The sequence below is a fragment of the Amblyomma mixtum genome, chromosome 5, assembly GCF_055824585.1.
Source record: "Amblyomma mixtum isolate Tamu chromosome 5, ASM5582458v1, whole genome shotgun sequence".
Taxonomy (NCBI): domain Eukaryota; kingdom Metazoa; phylum Arthropoda; class Arachnida; order Ixodida; family Ixodidae; genus Amblyomma; species Amblyomma mixtum.
The window spans coordinates 181802207-181816855 of NC_143016.1; the positions used below are offsets into that span (position 1 = coordinate 181802207).

The 14649-nt window shown below is 46.4% G+C and overlaps 1 protein-coding gene across 1 annotated transcript in view; it reads right to left on the reverse strand.

The window, feature by feature from the left end:
- Positions 1 to 14649, reverse strand: part of LOC149345002 (cytochrome P450 2B4-like) — a 74594-nt gene that overhangs the window by 22152 nt on the left and 37793 nt on the right. The window contains exons 6-7 of the mRNA XM_089546421.1: positions 13159 to 13360; positions 1500 to 1625 (exon numbers count right to left, since the gene is read on the reverse strand). Of these exons, the coding sequence (XP_089402547.1) occupies positions 1500 to 1625; positions 13159 to 13360 (328 nt within the window). The remainder of the gene's footprint in view (positions 1 to 1499; positions 1626 to 13158; positions 13361 to 14649) is intronic.

Sequence of the window (14649 nt, forward strand, 5' to 3'; positions counted from 1 at the left end):
GCCAATTGCGCAGCAATGTGAAAGTGATGCTGACTGCTTTCTTTGACACCCTCTGTGTGGCAGACCACGAGTACGCACTCTACAGGGTCAAACAATGACCGAAGAGTACTACAGGGATGTCCTCCGTTGCCTACGTGATGCTGTCCGGCGCAAGAACCCGGAGCTGAGGTCAACAGGAAATTGGCGCACCCGTCGCGCCAATGCTCCGGCACATTCCTCGCACTCGAATCAGATTTTTTGGTGAAAAACCAGACTCCTGTAGTTCAACAGACTCCTTACTGTCCTGATATGGCCCCTGCGATTTCTGGCTGGTTCCCAAATTCAAAACGCCATTGAAAGGAGCGCGATTTCAGACAAGGAAGAACATTATGGCTGCAACGACAGCTGAGCTAAACTCCATTCCGAAAAGGGCCTTTTCGGAATACTTCCCACAGTGGCAGCACCGCTGGGAGAAGTGTGTGGAGTCCCAAGTAGACTACTTTAAAGATGACTAGGTTTGCAACGCTCCAGTTATGCAAGTTTTTTTTTAACGGCCAAAGGTCGGATACTTTTCTAACAGACCTCGTATAGTACTCATTTTTCGACTACATCTCCTCTGCAGCCCACCGCTATAGGCGCGGGGTGCCACCGTTCACCCTCTCCTGGGGCGGCCCACTTCGCAGCAGCTTCCACGGATGAAGATCGCCACATTCGTCCGCTGTCACCATTCCCTTCGTTCTCCTTGCACAGTAACCACCACCCGTGTTTTTCTGGTGGTAATGACCCTACTGTCCATCATTATAACCGTCAGCCTGGTTATGCCCACTGAAGAAAAAAAGGTCGATAATGTATCTGTAAAATTAAACCTGACTGGTTGCGCATTCTTAAGCTATCGCTACACCACCCTCCTTTAAGGGTAAGCCTCTACAGTCTAGGTTAAATACCCTCGGGGTGGTTCCTGTTGCAAGCACCGCTGCACTTTTACCTTCTAATAAGCAAAAAGTTACTCATTGGCATCTACCCAAGGGCAGCCATACGGCTACAAAGTAAAGGTATCCAGCTTTTTCAGATTGCTATACAAGTTTCGACCAACTCCGCTTACACCTTACGCTCTCGCCATAACTTCCACCTTCCATGCTAACCATCCTCTGGATGGCAATTCCTCCGCTCTCACCATAACCTCCTATTTGCTACGTGATTGCTCCAGTGTGGTGCTCGCGGCAACCACCCACTGATCCTGCCTTCTTATGCTCTAGCGATACCCTGCTCCTTAAAGGGTCATTACCCTACGGGTGGTTTCCGTGTTAACCAACCACTGGTTACTCATTCCTCCGCTCATTTCATGCACTCCTTCATTCACGGTAGTGAACCTTGAGTGCTTCCCATGGCAACGCAAATATCGGTTACGCCGACGACTATTAGACCATACTACTACTACTACGACGACTCGAAACCCATAAACGGGTGCATATCAACTATCGCTGTAAAACAGCAGAATGTCCGATTCTGCTGTTACCTACCGACAAAGCTGCTCCGCACAAGCAGAATCATGTTTCCTTCGGTCAGGTATTCAGCGTCACCTTTTTCATCACGGATGGCTTCTTCTCGTGCGGCAAGCATGGCATGCGTAAAGTTGTCCGTCTTGCCTGCGAGAAAGAAATGTGCGACATCTTTATATAGTCTGAGAGACAACCTGCGAGTTGAGAAATCGGCGCTTGATGCAAGTTTATTCGTAGTTTTCCCCAAGCAATCAATAGTTTGCGTTGCTCTTGATGTTACCAGGCACTTGGTAGGTACGGTTTGGCAGCAGCATCCGACACGCGCGCCAATCGTAGAGACAATTCCTAACCGTCAAGAAGGCCGAACGTAAGTGCAGGGCCTGGGGAACATCGGTAACAAGAGGAGCGGTCGTTTACTTGGAGCAGAGTAACTGCGTCGAACTGTTTTCAAAAAAAGAGGGTGAATTCGAGCTGGTTGGTAAATTTTTGAAGAACTCGATATAACAACCGAACGAAAGACGAGACAGGAGAAGGACAAACACCAGCGCTACTAAAGACCAAATTATTTATTGCTACAGGTGAGGCAGCATATAAATGGAATGGCACAAAACACAAGAAAAACAAGAGAAAAAGATACCGCAAAACCACATAACCTGACTGAAAAAATGCACGTCACTGATTAAGATACGCGTGCTCATTAGGTAGTATATATTTATCGATGGGCTGCTGATACAGGTGTTACCTAGCTTTTTAATAAGGCAGGCCTCCGAAATGAACCTCGGTGTCTCAACTATATCGGGCGATGATAGTGGTCCTATTGAGATGCGCTTCGCAATATTTATGCTCTGCGCAGTGCAAAGCAAGGTGGCTTCTGCTTGACTTGCTCTCTATATCTTTCGCGTGTTCATGTAGTCGATCGTTTATGCAGCGTCCCGTCTGATCGATGTAGTACTTGCCACATGAGGTCGGGATCTTCTAAACAACACCAACACGACAATGGCTAAAATTCTGCTTATTCTTCTTCTGGCAGCCTCTTTTTAAATGTTGCACCCGAAGGATTGGCACCAGGGGTCCTGGAGTATTTGGGTGCCGCTTGCTTGAAATTCCGCAATAAAACTTTAGTACAGTGCACCTTTGTGTGTATATCTGACAGTGCATGTTTTATACCGGGTGCACTAGGGAAGACTTACCGAAAATAGGATTTTTTTAGGTAAGAATATGCCTTTTGGGACGCAGTATTGCTAGTATTGGTGGACACCAGAAAAGAGATGAATCATCTTAACTAGTAAGCTGGTTGACTACTTTATTTAGTTATATGGGGTTTTATGGCGCATAAGCAACTATGGCTATCACGCGCCAAACACACTATTCACTATGACTACTATAAAGAATTAAACTTTTAAGCTATTAGAGTTAAGCGCCTAGTTGCAATGAGAGATTTGTAGCCAGCCGTTAGTAACCGCCGTAAAAGTTTGAGTTTCGAAACCGCGATTACTATCGGCGCTGTGGCCCAACATATTTTGTTTACCTCGCGCCAAAATACATGCCCATTCGAGCAGCATGAAGGCTAAACAACTCCACCAATGCGCATAACTTGTCGAAATAGCCGGAATTTGACGAGCCACAGCGCCCTGGGTATTCGCATTTTCGAAATTTTAAAATTGGTATGGCGGTTACTAACGACCTGCAACAAATCTCTAATTCCAACCAGTCGCCTCTGTGTATTGGTTAGAAACTCAACTGGAAATTAGTTAATCAGCTACCTGTGAAGATGATTCAGTGGTTTACTGGTGTTCCCCAACCTCGACAATACGGTGCCGCGAAAGCCGTATTTTTATCTCAAAAATCCTATCTTTGAAAATTATTCAGTTAGCCCTGAAACAATCGGTATATTTTTCCTCTGTCGTTTTTATTAACGGCCCTTTGTTAGTTCAAGGCTTCTGCATATAATTTTTTTTTCGGTCATGCATATATAGTTATGGAAGGTTCTACCTGACTGCTATTTCTTTTCTCACTGTGATTTGTGATGTTATGCTATTTGCTTCTGTGCGTTTTATTGTACTCAATACTGAGTAAAAATCTATTTTATCTTTGCTACCTTCTGAGACTTCAGTTTATTTATTCCAAGACCTACTGGTAGGAAGGTGCTTATTACAACCTAGTTCTCTATGTATTATGAACGTAATAGTATTGTTACGTACTCAGCAGGCATTGAGCCCTTCTGAGGCGTCATTTAGGCCGTTCTGTGACGGGAGCGCTCAACTCAGCCAGGCAGATCAGCTTTTTTACTGCAAGACTCCCATTTCCTCTGCTTCGTCGTCGACACAAAGCACGTTGCACGTCGCCCTTCGCAGACGAAGCCTCCCAAGGCGTGTTAAGCAGTGTTCTAAGGGCTGAATCATTTTAGGCGACAAATATGCGTCACCAGCGTCTTGCGTGAGTGGCGATCAATGTCAGTAAGGCACGAGACCATGTAGTTCAAATCACTGATGCGCTCAAAAAGAAAAAAAGGGCCAGTGTAGTGGGACAAGAGCTTCCGACACGAAGCATGCTTGCGGAGTGGCGTCTACGAACACACTAAATCACCAGGCTCACTAGAGATGGGCTCGCGGCGGATATCGTAGCAGTGGTTAGAGCGCCCCTGTCAGTACAAAATGCGGAGGAGGGCAAGTAGACGTGCTCTTCAGCTCGGCAGTGTGGCGGCGATGGAAGGCTCGCCGTGGAGAAAAAAAGGAAAGATGGTGTCGATACAGCTACCGGGAATGCGGGTGTAAAGGCGAAATGGGAGGTAGCCAGTTGTTTCATTTTGGGCGCAGTGTTGTACGCATACGCAGTCAAAGGGAGCATGTCCTCCCAGTTCTTATGGTCTGAAACGACTCGCATTGCCAGCATAGGGGTGAGCGTGGGGTTTGTGCGATCGAGGAGGCTATTCGTTTGCTTGTGACACGGTGTCGAGTGACCAAAAATGCATTCGCTGAGACGAAGTTCGTCGAAAACATCCGCAGTAAACTTGCGCCCACGATCAGTGATGAAAACTCGATGAGGGCCACATCGAAGAATGAGAAAATGCAGGAGAAAAAGAGACACATCGGAGGCAGTGGCAAATGATATGGCGGCTGTCTCACAGCACTGTGTTAGGTCTCGAACACACACGATGACCCTGCGGTTACCGTTCGCATACCGAGGAAAAAGGCTTAACAGGTCAATGCCCTTCTTCTCAAATGGGGTGGCCGGAGGTTTCATAGGATGCAGCTGGCCTTGAGAACACGATGTACGGGGCTTAAAAAGTGTCCACTGCACAGAGCACGCTACGTATCGTGATTCGTTTGACGCATTTTGGACCAATAAAAAGCTTTTGTGCGCGGATTCGGACAACTCCCTAGTGACCAGACTTTGCATCGTCGTGCATCGAATGAAGAATAGCAGTGCGAAGACTTTCCGGCACGACGAGAAAAAACCGTGCACCGCCGGGCGTGAAATTCTTCTTGTAAAGTAAACCGGAGCGAATACAGAAGCGGCTTGCAGGGCAATCACAGGCGGCGTCGAAGATTGACGCTAATGTAGTGTCCTTGCGTTGTTCAATCTTAAAAAAGTAGGGATCAGAAATTGTGGGTAGTACAGAAGCGAGGTAGTCGTCGAAGTTGACGTCATCGCAAACAGACGTCGGAAGCGACAAGCGCGAGAGACAGACAAAAGCGTGAGAGCGCCTTTGTACACGACAGTGAAGCTAACTGCTTTAGGCGCAGTGTCCAGCGGGAAAGCTGGCTGCATGGGTCACATATGTTCACGAGCCAGCATAGCGAACGATGGTCGGTTACGATGGTAAAAGTATTGCGATAGAGGTCCGAGCGAAAGCGTCGCACAGCAAAAAGTGCCGCGAGACACTCTTGTTCGGTAACTGTCTTGTTGCGTTCCGACTTGCTCGACGACCGGCTGGCATAAGCCATTACATGCTTATCTCCGCCGTGGCAGTTGATGAGCACGGCGCCAACTCCGACACCGCTATCATCGGTGTGGACTTCGAAGGGAGCGGAAAGGCAGACAAGGCGCAGGATAGGGCCCGACGTCTGGAGGAATTTGAGATGGCGTAATGTAGTCACGCTCAGAGGTTCACTTGAGTGGCACGCCTTTGTGCAGGAGGCCACGTGAGAGGGAAGGCAACGTCGGCAAAACCTTGGAAAGAAACAGCGAAAATAAGAGCATGGCCCTAAAGAGATGGGAACCTGCTTCACTAATTACGGCACTGTGAAGTTGGTGACAGCATCAATGTTCTAAGGATCCGGGCGGACACCCTCCTTATCAAACACGTGGCCGAAAACAATGATTTGGCATTCGCCAAAGTGACACTTGTAAGAGTTAAGCACTAGGGCCGCTCTGTCCATGCTGTCAAATACGATAGAGAGGCGGCTTTTATGTTGGCTAAATTTTTTGTCAAAAATCACTACATCATCCAAAAAATACGATCAAAAGTGCGAGTTTAGGCGGCGCAAAATATTGTCCATAAATCCTTCAAACGTGGCAAGCGCATCACATTGCTCCACAGCCATAACGTCGAACTCATAAAGTACGCCAGTCATGGCGTCTTTTCTTTGTGATTTAGGTGTATTGGCATTTGCCAGTACCCTGATGTCAAATCAACCAAGGAAAAGTATGAGCCGATGTCACGACAGTCGGTGGCATCGTCTATTCGTGGGAGCGAATACAATTTTTTTTTCTCGCATTTGGGTAACGATAGCCTGTGTATACAGAGTCGCCACGTACTATCTTTCTTTTTCACGAGGATAACTGGAGCCTCCGAATGGCTTGATGATTCCTGGGTGACTCCTTCGGTTTAAGATCTCACAAACTTGTTGGTCTATTAACCTACGTTTGGTTGGTGGCGCGCGGTAAGGATTCTGTTGTTAACGTAAGAAGTTGGGCTAGTTATTACGTGTTCATTGTTAAGCATTCACGCTTAAAGAGCGCAAGAAAGACGAAGAGAAGAAGACGACCACACAAAAAGCGCTCATCGAGCGCTTGTGGTGTCGTGTTCTTCTCTTCGTCTTTCTTGCGCTCCTTAACCGTGAATGCTTCAGTCGTATCGGAAGTGCGGAGCCACTATCGATCACATGATGAATGTAAGAACGTTGAAGGGGCGCTGGATTGCCTCGGGAGAAATCAAACACCCTCACAAGCTGCGAAATGAGTCCCACCGAATTGAATCGCTCCTGTGCGAGAAGAGAGTAATCACAGGCCGAACTTGTGACTCTGCACTGGGGCGGTCCGGCTCACCAAAAACGCAGTTACTAAGGGCCGCGACTGAAACAGACAAGCCTTGCTCTAAACGGGCGAGTTTTATGACGCGAGGTAATACGGCGGGTCGGTGGCGCGCTTGGTCGGTGGACCTTGGACGTTGGACGTTTGGTCGGTGGCGCGCGGTAAGGACTCTGTCGTTAACGTAAGAAGTTGGGCTAGTTAGCACGTGTTCATGGTTAACGAGCGCAAAGAAGGCAAAAACGAAGAGAAGAAGACGAGACAACACAAAAAGCGCTCAACGAGCGCTTGTGGTGTCGTGTTCTTCTCTTCGTCTTTCTTGCGCTCCTAAACCGTGAATGCTTCAGTCGTATCGGAGGTGCGGAGCCACTATCGATCACATGATGAATGTAAGAACGTTGAAGGGGTGCTGGATTGCCTCCGGAGAAATCAAACACCCTCACAAGCTGCGAAATGAGTCCCACCGAATTGAATCGCTCCTGTGCGAGAAGGGAGTAATCACAGGCCGAACTTGTGACTCTGCACAGGGGTGGTCCGGCTCACCAAAAACGCAGTTACTAAGGGCCGCGACTGAAACAGACAAGCCTTGCTCTAAACGGGCGAGTTTTATGACGCGAGGTAATACGGCGGGCTCTTCCGAATAGTTCACTGTCCACAGCACGGTGTGACCACTAGTCACGGTGACTATACAACGGGGCACGAGGGCACTCTAATTTGCGCACGTCAGTGCAGTGGGCTCTACCACGTCGCCGAAGGCGTCGTACAATATTTCAGATGAAACAACCAGAGAAAATTCGGCGGAAATCGCCGGGAAAAGTGTCTTCTGACAGAGAAAAAGCTCCAAATCAAGATAGTATAGTTTTCAATTACAGCGACATCAGAGTTCTGTTCAATCAAATCGCTCCAGAATGACAGTCTATTTGAGGCACCGCACTTGTGCAAAAACTCAATTCCATGTAATACGTCATGAGTAGAAAGTGACAGGGCAGTAAATTCGGTCTGAAACATTTGCCCACCGAAACTAACTTTCGCGTTCCATTCACCAAGCGGAGCTAGTATTTCGCAACCAACGACTCTAAAAGCTCACTCAGCGTGACCCCTGCCGAAGATTAGTTTGCATCCCATACCTTCCTTAAAGCTCAAACTCATAACGGACACTGCAACACTAGTGTCTACTAACTCCATAGGCTGCTTGCTTGGATCGAATGCTTTCTTTTTAACCGTTCGCAATTTGTTTCTGCTAATGACTCAACCTCGCAGCCAAGTAAAGTACAGTCCGGCGTACCTCAAGGGTCGGTACTTGGTCCTCTACTTTTTTTAATTTACATTAATGATCTACCCTCTTGTGTTTCCTCTAACATTCATTTATTCGCAGATGATTGCGTCATCTACAGGGAAATAATTTGCGACGATGACATATCTTCTCTTCAATCAGACCTTAACGCTATCTGTATTTGGTGCCAATCATGGTCAATGGAATTAAACATCAAAAAATGTAAATTTCTGCGTGTATCAAGAACATCCGGCCAGCTACCTTCCTATCACCTTAATAATGTCCCTCTAGATCCTGTTTCTTCTTACAAATATCTTGGTATCCATATTACTAGCAACCTCACTTGGTCCATTCACACATCTTACGTAATTAATAATGCTAATCGCATGCTGGGATATCTAAAACGTAATTTCTCTAAGGCACCTTCTTCCCTAAAACTACTTCTATATAAGACACTGGTCCGCTCAAAGCTAGAGTATGCTGCAGCAGTGTGGGATCCCTTTCAACAAAACCTAATTCACTCATTAGAAATGGTCCAGAATAATTCTGCTCGTTTTATTGTATGTAATTATAACCGAACTGCCAGCATCTCTGCAATGAAATTAAATCTCAGCCTGCCATCTTTAGCATCTCGCCGTACAGCCCTTAGACTATCACTTTTTCACAAGATATTTTATCATCCTTCACTTTCCCACGAACTGATCTCCCCTCCCCAATACATTTCATCAAGGCTAGATCACAATAACAAAGTCGGAATTCCATTTTGCAAAACCAATGCCATGTTTCAGTCATTTCTTCCGCGCACAGCTGCTGAGTGGAATCACCTTCCTGCATCTACCGCTACCATTACTGACAACCAACGCTTCAAAACAACATTAGAAAACTTTGTATAAGTAGGAGCATCATCTTCTTTTTTTTTAATTCTATATTCTTGTTGTTTTTTGTACGAGCGTTTTGTTTGTTTGTTTTTCACTGTATTGCTGCGCTGTATTCTGTGTATTATATACTATTAACCAGCACACCAAGAACCCAACAGCTAATAATGTATAACTAGGAGCAATCATTTTTGTATTAGTAATTAGTTTGCTGCACTGTACATTTTTTTTCTTAAATTTTTGTAACCACTCCCCTCTATAATGCCTCTGGCCCTGAGGGTACACGAAATAAATAAATAAATAAATACCGTCGATAATCACATTTGGTATGTTTAGCATAAACACAGGCATAGTTATTATGACATTGACTAGCAGGCGACCTCACCTCCATCGGCCACGCCACCTAGTTTCCCGAAGGGGAGAAACGGCGTCGAAGGGACAGTGAGGATACCTGACTTGAAGATGGTGGCGTCAGGCTGCGGTCAGAGGCAGGCAAGGCATTTCGCAGCAATGTCGCGAGGTAGCTGCCCCAAGAGGATGTTGCCTTTGGGTGCTCAACTTCGGCTTCGGCGCTGACAGAAGGGTTCGGCCACGGGCGGTGGTCTTGTGACATCAGTCCTCGCAGGCGGCAATACGGGATATGTGTCCGCTCATGCCACCGCGGTAACACACAGTTGAAGGGCGCCCGCTGTCAATGTATAGTGCCTAGCAAACGGGTCAGTGCTGTGATTCGACATCAGATTGTACTCAGGTCTGCACTGCTGGCGCGCCAAGTCGCCTGTGTAGATGCGGCTTCTTCTCACATGCTTGTAGGTGGACCGCAAATTATAGGGTGTCCTATGGGCAGATTTTGGTGCACCGCCACCTGGAACCCAAGATGCAGTTAGAGTTGTGGGGTCTGCCAGCTGTGCGCAGCCGTGCTAGGGGGCATCATCATGGCGCACAATGTCCTGATGCCAGAGGAGCTTCTCGCGCACAATAGACGCATCATGTCAGCCATGGACACAGGAGCAGCGACGTCAACGCTGGCGACGGAGGTGACTTTGGCCAAGGGCCCCAATTTCGGGAAAATACGACAAAGCTTCAAGGCCACGAACGCTCTGCAGTGCCCGATGACGTCGGCAGTTGAGTTCAAACTGTATTTACTGATAAGGAAGTGATAGACATCCTCAGCGATCCCTTTAAGCAGGTGTCCAAAATTATCTTCTTCAGACATCCGTGTATTCACTACCTTGAACAAATTTACGATGGCTTAGGAGTACGCGGCGCAAGTCTAACCTGGTAATTGGGCCCGTTGTAGCAGTTTTTCTCACGCGTTTTTTTTTTTCAGATCTGTCCCCAAAACATTTGATTTCTTCTGAAAAACGGTCCCACATGGTGATGGAGTCCACATCATTGTAGAACAAGATCACCACCGTAGCTTCCAAAAAGAATATAGCGTTGGCTAGCTAATCGAAAGCATCCCGTTGGTTTTTCGACTTATCAGCTCGTGCTTCGTGAGCCAATCATTGGCGTCTTCGTAGCAAAGGTGCACAGTTCGCCGTGATACTGCAAGTGGTTCGCCGAGGGTGCCGCTTGCTCGGCGTCATCGTCTTAAGGCATATTCAGTGGAAGGAGGGAGGAGTGTAATCAAGAAAGTATGCGGCTCCGTCGAAGGCCAGAGGGATCCGTGTTGATGCCCAGCAACAACCACCACCACTGCTACGTGCTGAGCAGGCACTGAACAGGTCTGGCGCATCTATTTAGGGCGTGGCGTTCTGTGACGGGGACGGTGAAAACCCGGCCAGGCCGACGAGCATTTACCTGTGCGCTCCCCATTTCCTCCACTCCGTCGTCGACGCAAAATACGTAAAAATATCATGCAAAGAAATATGCTTGACAATTGCATTACTATTGGGTTCCTTGCCCAGCTGCGTTGGCTGTGACCGCTATCGACATCAGACACCATCTTTGATATCAAATTCAGAGGTGAACAATTTAACAGAGACGAAATATTGAATGAAGAAAAGAGATTGCCAATAATTTCATTCCGGAGGCAGGAAAAATAATTTTCTCATTGCGCATACTTTATTAGAGAAATGATGGCCCAGGCACACTGTAAGAATAACCGTCTGCTTGGATTCTTAAAGATGGATTTAGTAGCCCACTTACGAATCGAAAACTTTTGGGGTAGCGTTTAAATGAACATTCAAAAAAGGTGGTTGCCAGTCGGCTTCGGATTTCAGAAGATTCACGCGTGCAGAACATAATGCGAAAAAATCCAAACTAAATCCAATTAAATTTAAGTAGAACTGCTAAATTGGATTTCAAAAAAATGCCTGCGTTTTAGCATTGCTAAGCACAAAATACTGAGCGAGAGCAAAGTGGTTTGCAGGAGGATGTCACCGCCGCCTACCTGCAACCGCCACTGAGGTGTCCAGTGGCCCAGGGAGCCAGTTATGCGCGTCTTCAAATTTTTCTTCGTCAATGCTAATTTACCCAACGTACGCCTGTGGCTTGTCTCCAGAGCCGCATTTCTGCAGCAATATTGTCAACGCCCACACATACTGCTCTAGTGCCGTGTCTGTGGCACAGCGTGGTCCACGCCAATGCATATACAGCGCACATTTCTCAGTCTCTAGCTCCACAGAACTCAAAGCTCAAAATTAGTTTCATAGCAATATTAGTTGATAAAAAAAGACGACGTGCAATGTACAGTGCGAGTGTGTTGCAGTGTAACTGGGGACGTGTTCGACTGCGGCGAATGCCCAGTGCTCTCGCGCAGTGTCCAGTGAAGCTGATCGGTTGCTGTCGCCGCGGGTTAGAAACCAAGTCGCGGATATTTATTTGTTTTATTTTCATTTACTTCGTTCACTTCCCCAAAACCCACAAACATCGCGAGATTTTGCTGAGTGTTTACCAACGAGAATAGTGCTTTCGTAATAAAATGACGAAGTGTTGCTTTTATTTTTTCTGGAGAACTTTCTCTGCGCAGCAGTTCCACGGATTTATTCGCCGTTAGAGGAGCGCGATGCGCTTTCTCAGTCTCTTTTTAGGTGACAAAGAGCACTTCCTTGAAGTCGAACACATTCAATACAGGCTAGGTTCTGCCATGGTCTCCTTTCACTGGATGTAAAGTCTTTGTCAAAAGTATACAGCCCAAGAGGTCTGCTTCTGAGCCCTGCACAGCGGTCCCTTTTGCACACACAGGAACCATAGTCTCACAAGTGCCGGAACAACTTATGTCCTCAACCTTCCCAAGCTTTGGACTCTCAAATGTGCTAAATATATACGCGACTTGGAAGCAAACCCCTCGGGCTGTATATTTCTGACAAAGACTGCACATAACCACTCCATCGTTGGCAGCGGTGTTTGCCTTGTCTACGTAGTCAAACATCTGTTTCCGCCCAATCGGTTATCGTATTGAGGCTTTCAAGGTGACTACAGCTTTCACCTGGCGTCTTTTAATGTCATTCGTAAGGGCATTGCTAAGCATGGAACGTTCAACTTCAAAGTTATATTGCAAACCCTAACACCAAAACTATCCGGAAAAGTTTCAGCAGGATGTGCCTTTAACTTTCTGATTTAGGAGCAATTCTCGATAACTGCTTAATGCGATGAAAGCGGCTGTACTAATATCTCGGTCCAGCATCACCTTGTGAACTTGCTGTTTGGCACTGGACAGCGGAGTTCACTCTGTATGTATAGGTGCACAAAAGCAATAAGCATCGTTCCCAGATGGAGTTCGCAAGTCTAATTTTGTGTGCAGGTTGTTCAGAGCTTTTGAAATAGGTTTACACGGAGGGAAAAAAATTTTGGTTCATTTTGCTGCGCATATAACCTAGTATAGCTTACGCTTCTTCCCAAGGGAATATCTTTCAGACAGCCACGGGCCTTGTAGCCACCTCCCTGGATTCAGGATCGGTTAATTTCGTAGGTTACATTGTGACACTAGCCACCTTAATTACTTAAATTATTGTCCGATCCGCGTGTTGCTCGCGTTAATTACGATGGTTGGTGTCACTAGTGAACAAGAATAATTTATTACATTGAGAGTAGCTACAGGCTGCTTCGAGAAATCCACCTTCTGTTCCTGGTGTTTTATTCCTTATTACAAAACTACACACGCAAGGACCCACATTTGTCCACCTTTCAATTTATGTTGGTTTGATACTCTGAAAGTCGCGGAATGTGCACACATTCCCCGAGTTCAGCGACAGTAGTGTGGCTGTGAACCCAAACCGAGCGCCGCCAGGGAACTTATGGAATTCAAAATGAGAGCTGGGATTGCTGAGCATACCTGAAACGTAAGTGGCTTCGGCCTTTGCGAACAAGCGACAAAATATCTCTCTGCTCTCCCGTAGAAGTGACTCGACCTTCTTCTCGGTTCCACGGTACAGGATCGCAAGCCATGGCGCTGTGTCGCTGGGGAGGCCGTTAGGAGCGAGGGCTCGAAACGCTTGGTTGTTCTCTTCCAACCGTCGGATCTCCTCACTGTCACCGTCAAGCCTGCGCAATGAACTCTATCAAATAACGAAATCTTGGGCCGACGAGATGCAGTTTATTTATTTATTTCAGGTTCCTTCATGGCCCTTGGAGGGCATTAGAGAAGGCAGTTCGAGAGCCAAGGCAACTGCGCCCAGATGCGGAAGCTTCCAGCCCTTTACCACTGGTGTTAACTTTTAGCAAGCATCTGTGTGCCTCGAAAGCAGCAATTTTTGCTACATTGCCGAAATAATCTCCGAGCGCTCAGAGAACCCGTACCCAAGGGTTCATTCCGACAGCATGATGTCGGTTGTTCAGCACCGGTTAATGCAATGATTCTTTCAATGATTTCAAATCATTGCCTTATTTGTGCTAGCGTACCGCAGCGGTGGCCTAGTGGCTGACATCCGTTTAGCATGCTGGAGATGCGGGGTTCAGTCCCCTGTGCCGCCGGTTCCCAACCGATGATACAATGGGTGCAAGCTTCCCCTGGCCTGGTGTTCGGCTTAATCTGGGTAAAATGCTCTACAAATTGGTCTTTGAGTCCACCTTCAGCAAATGAAAATATCTTCTGCCATGGCGTTGTTAGGCCACAGATGGCCTTTTGCCATAAAAATTATCATCTTTGTGCTAGCGTTTCTTGTGAGTTACTCAAGAACATCTCTTAATACCTTTGCTGCTCCTGAATCGCAGTATGCCTATTGCGCTCGCAGAGCGCTTTCAGAGAGAAAGATAAAAGCAGAGAGTTTTCATGGTTTTGCAGGTATTAAAGTAAAAAGTGGTAATTTTTTAACGTTCTTACACTCTGATCGCAGGCCTGAATGTTGTACTGATTGTAGAATTATTAAGTTTACACTAAACTTAGGCACATAGTACTGAGTGGCTCAGTATCTATAATCGTTACAGTGTAATTTATTTATTTACAGTACCCTTAATCTCCAAACTATTGCAGACGGGAGTGGGGTTGAAACAACGATATTACAGGCAAGAAACTGAAATGGATATGTGGCAGGATTTCATAAAAAATTGTAAATTTTCTAAACAACTTGATAGAAGACTAGCACAGCTTCGACAAACTACTTTAAAAGCAGTAAAAATAACCGAGTGCAACAATGTTAAGTTCGATAATAACGAACTATTGGAAAGTGGAATGTATATCAGCGGGAAATACACAATGCAAATTATGCACGAAATTAAGGAATAAAACAACACGTTCAAATGTGATTGTTAAAGGATAATGAAATGTGAAGAGCCACATCATGGAAAGGAAAATATGAGACCACGGATTAAAGCATGTATATATCTT